The 5000-nt window shown below is 46.8% G+C and overlaps 1 protein-coding gene and 1 non-coding gene across 2 annotated transcripts in view; both read right to left on the reverse strand.

Annotated features, from left to right (window-relative positions):
• dzank1 (double zinc ribbon and ankyrin repeat domains 1) overlaps positions 1–5000 on the reverse strand; it is a 19562-nt gene that overhangs the window by 6938 nt on the left and 7624 nt on the right. Inside the window, exons 12-15 of the mRNA XM_063205841.1 lie at positions 3773–3883; positions 2711–3080; positions 2262–2365; positions 1–78 (exon numbers count right to left, since the gene is read on the reverse strand). The exon at positions 1–78 is cut by the window's left edge and continues 6 nt beyond it. Of these exons, the coding sequence (XP_063061911.1) occupies positions 1–78; positions 2262–2365; positions 2711–3080; positions 3773–3883 (663 nt within the window). The remainder of the gene's footprint in view (positions 79–2261; positions 2366–2710; positions 3081–3772; positions 3884–5000) is intronic.
• On the reverse strand, positions 4445–4517 carry trnav-cac (transfer RNA valine (anticodon CAC)). Its single transcript has one exon. It is a non-coding gene; the product is annotated as a tRNA-Val (tRNA).

The raw sequence follows: 5000 nt of genomic DNA on the forward strand, positions 1-5000 counted from the left end.
ACTGTCTGGCGTGGCAGCTACAAAGTTGATCCTCAGGCTTACTTCAAGGTCATCCTTCTCGATCACTGCAGAGACCGCCTACAGAGCAGGGTCAAATGTCAAGGTCAAAGGTCAAGGTCACTTCAACACTCTATTACTATATTGAATTATTACTATATTAAATTACTTCACTATGCTAGCACATTACATTGCATTACACTTAGCTGACGCTTTTATATCCAAAGCGACTTACAGTGATTTAGGTACAGGGTATTGGTTACAGTCCCTGGAGCAATGTGGAGTTAGGTGCTTTGCTCAAGGGCACTCCAGTCATGGCCGCCCTAGAACAAGATCATTGCCGGGTGAACACACCAGTGGCAACAAGACTGCGCAGCAAGAGCGATACGAGTGATAGAAGCGACAGATCTGTAAAAAGCCTGTGAAAGTCTGTTAAAAGCAGAAAGCATTCAAGCATTCCGACATTCCCATTGCCTGTGGCGGCTGAACCGCACCGTCAGGGGTGCTCAGACTTTTTCAACATGTGAGCTACTTATTGAAATGGGTGTGTGGAAGTGATCTACTGGGGGTTCGGGGGAGAACATTTGAAAATACAGCTGTTAGAAATGCAATTTTAACACAATATGAAAATGTAGGCCTATTTGTAGGCCTATATAGGCCTACACATCAATAATAATGAAAGGTGAATCAGCGGTGAATAGCCTAACAACCTCATACAGACCTTATTTAGGCCTACTGTAAATTACGCCTGTTTTTGATCACAAAGGGAGACTATAGTAGGCTATCAAGTTTATGATAAATGTAATTTTCATAAATGAACATAATATTAATGAAGTTATTGATGTGCCCTCTTGGTTTCTGGACAGATTTTATGCAATCCCCTTTTCACTTTAATATGAGTGCAGAGCTATTTTCTCCCTCCCTGAAGTGTTATTTCATGTGTGCATGCTTGCTGTCACCTATTTGAAGGGTTGTTGGTTTGGGATTTCGTGGAGGACTTTTTTAATGCCGCTGGGAGAAGTAGACAGAACAGCGGTTTGCGGGCGTTTGGCGTTTTCACGTGGATGATATTGTCTTCGTGGACGTTACAGACATCCCTAGTTCCAAAAAATAAACAAGGAGACATCTACTGAATGGACCGAAAAGCGCGCTCTCTGTCTAGCGGCCGCGCTGAACAGACCATTTGAAAAGACGCGCCTGCACTCAGGTTAAACAGGCACACATCATTCACTCTCCCCTCGCACGCGTGCCTATGAAATCTAATCGAAGTAGCCAACTCCACGCTCAATGCGGGAGTTGCATCTTGCCTGCACTTCTCAGAGCATTGTTTAAAAGGGGGGAAAGCAGGGGATTGTCGGTGTTCGGGCTGTTGTTTTCTTCTCTGGCTGTTTCTTTTGAGCGGTGACGCTGCCTGTACTAACTGAACACATAGCGCACGGTATCGGCAAACGTCTCGTGCCATCCTATTTTTTTGTGCTCCGATGTTATGACTTAGGCTATGAAGAGTTTGAGTGTGGCGCTTGACAGTTATCCTCCTTATCTGAAGACGTCGTTGTGTTTATGGTAGGCTATTTACAGTGTAGACACCTGGAGTTAGCCTGTCAGATTCTGGGTATCCATAGGGAACTTTTTTTTTTTTTTTGAAGTGTTCTCCTACGATCTACCAATACTGCCTCCGCGATCGACTGGTCGACCGCGATCGACCTATTGAGCACATAATAGGCTATTCGCTGAAGTCCAACTACTTGTACAAACTGTCGCTCAAGTCGCCTCTAGTCACCCAAATTGCTTTTGTCTCTTCTGTTGCCGGCGACGCAATACAAAGTCAATTACATCCGTCGCTGGAATCGCTCAATAGTCACGACTGGTCTATTCGTGCTTTTACACTGCAGATACCAATTACAAAACAAGGTCAAAGAGTACAGATATAAATTATATTACTACATCATACTGTTGTTTGTTTAGTGTTGTTTATATAGCGCTATAAAGTGTTTAGAGTTATTTGTAGTGTTGTTTATACTGTAGAGTATTGTTTATTTGTGTGTTGTTGTGTAAGTTTGTTTACCCGTTTGTTTACCCGTTCCATGCGTTGGCTCTCCTATCAGGCTCTGGAACTGCTAGTTGTTTATATAGTGTTGTTTAGTCTTAGTTAGTATATATAGTGTTATTTATATATATCATTTTCTATTTCTATTTCTACTATTATTTATTATGTTGATTGCATAGTTTTGATTGTTGGTTTGTTTGTGTGTTTGATTGCTTACCCGTCCCATGCGTGGCTCTCCAATCAGGCTCTGGAACTGCTGGTTGCCCTGTGTGTAGCTCCGCAAGTGGAAACACACGTGATCCAACTGCTTCCTCCAGTAGCCTGTGATGCACGCAAACATGTTACACACACACACACACACACACACACACACACACACACACACACACACACACACACACACACACACACACACACACACACACACACACATTACACACACATTACACACACAGACACATTACACAGACACACACAGACACATTACACAGACACACACACACACACACACACACACACACACACACTCACATTACACACACATTACACACTCATACACACACACACACACACACACACACACACACACACACACACACACACACACACACACACACACACACACTCACATTACACTCATACACACACACAGAGGTGTCCCCTCACCTCTGCCAGGACTGATGCTAGTCAGCAGTGGCCTCCTCTCCCTCATTCCTTCCTGGATCAGCTGCTGCTGTGTCAGCTGTGGCGCCCCCTGCTGATGCCGATGACCTCTGCGCTCCAGCTGAGCAGCCGACGGGTAGAACAGCCCCACCGTCTGCGTCTGCGCATCTGCGCACTCCCATTGGCCCGTTGTTGTTGGTCCTCCCCCGGCCCCCGACATCAGCCGGCCTCCCGCCATTGGCCCAGAGCCTGCAGAGCCCGCCTCCATGGCCCTCAGCCGCAGGGCGGGGTCAGAGGAGGAGGAGGGAGAGGGTGCCGGCTGCCACACCACACTGTGGTCATCTCGGGAGGTCGCCATCTTGGTAAAGGCACACTGGGCAATACAAGGAAGGTGATATAATACATAGACACCATCTTAGTAGAGGCACACTGGGCAAGACAAAGCAACTTCATTTGAATTTCGCATTTCTTACATCAAGGGGAATTTCAACTTCTACGGGCAAGAGAGTTAAATCATGAATTTGTAATGACATCCTGTGAGATTGATGATGTGATGTGTAAAAACATTGTGGCCGCCATAGTGGGTTGTGGTCGTCTCTGGAGGCCGGCATCTTGGTAAGGTAAGCTGAGGTAAGCCAAGGTGATGTCAAGAATCTCTGGCGATGTGTAGCTTTATTATCGACTTTTAAATCTCTGTTCGATACTTGCTCTGACTCTGTGTGTAACGATGAACGTTTCCCAAACGGCATGGTTGACCCGCCTCCCTCTGTTTGCTACTGGTCGAGGCCAGAAAAGGCAGTACCGAAGTTTAAACCAAACATTTTCTTAGTTCCAATAAAACATCTCTGCTTAAACCATATCACTGCCTTGAACACGCCTCTACCCAGGGCCGCTGGAGCTGCTCAAAGTTGATTGGTGTGTGTGTGTGTGTGTGTGTGTGTGTGTGTGTGTGTGTGTGTGTGTGTGTGTGTGTGTGTGTCTGTGTGTGTGTGTGTGTGTGTGTGTGTGTGTGTGTGTGTGTGTGTGTGTGTGTGTGTGTGTGTGTGTGTGTGTGTGTTAGAGTACCTGTCTGTGTGGGCCCTCCATATAAACTCCACAGCGACTGCAGTAGGTGGCATAGAGAGGAGAGCTGCAGCCACACATGGAGCACGTCAACAACCGAGACACATGACCTGGCTACAACACACACACACACAAACACACACACACACACACACACACACACACACACACACACACACACACACACACACACACACACACACACGGAGCACGTCAACAACCGAGACACATGACCTGGCTACAACACACACACACACACACACACACACACACACACACACACACACACACACACACACACACACACACACACACACACACACACACACACACACAGACACATACTGTACATACACATCCTATGCACGTCAGCAACACACACAGACACACACACAGACACACACACACACACACACACACACACACACACACAGACACACACACACACACACACACATTCACAACACAAGCTAGACAGAGCACCTCAGCAGACATATCACGTGACCTGGCTAAAAATACACACACACACTTACTCCCACACAAACACAGACGCAAACACGCACACACACATTCACACACCATGCTGTAACACTATGCCTGTAACCTACACACTTCTAGCTTCTGCAACGTTACATTTCAATATTCATTTTGATGACGTGAGAAAAAGGATAAAGCTGTTTCCGCCCGGTTTCGAACCGGGGACCTTTCGCGTGTGAGGCGAACGTGATAACCACTACACTACGGAAACATGTTCTGCCTTGGGGGGAAAATCTGGGTCAATCACATTGCTGCACACATCACCATGTGGTTGCTGCCATCGAATCACAATGCAGGGAAGTAGGCAGCCAGCTCCACACACCGAGCAGAGCAGCTACAAGGGTAACACCAGAGAGAGTAGAGAGAGAAAGAGAGATTCCATTGGCCCATTGTTTCCGTCCGGGTTCTACATTTGCAAGGGGGAGGGGGGGTGGGGGGGCAGACCTAAAGACTGTTCTATTCAATGCTAGGAGTATTATGACACGCCCCTTTAGGCAGACCAGAACCTGGTCATGTTAGGTGCTCATAGCAACCTATTACATTGGCATATCTCTATATAATCTCTGGTAACACTTTATAATGGGGCACCTAAGTCTCCACCCCTTCCGGGCGGCTCATGGAGCTGGGAACGCAAACAGTTTTGACTGGGCTGTAATGGACTGATCAAAGCTATCTTCCGATCCACCTCGCATTT

The sequence above is a fragment of the Engraulis encrasicolus genome, chromosome 1, assembly GCF_034702125.1.
Source record: "Engraulis encrasicolus isolate BLACKSEA-1 chromosome 1, IST_EnEncr_1.0, whole genome shotgun sequence".
Classification (NCBI taxonomy): Eukaryota; Metazoa; Chordata; class Actinopteri; order Clupeiformes; family Engraulidae; genus Engraulis; species Engraulis encrasicolus.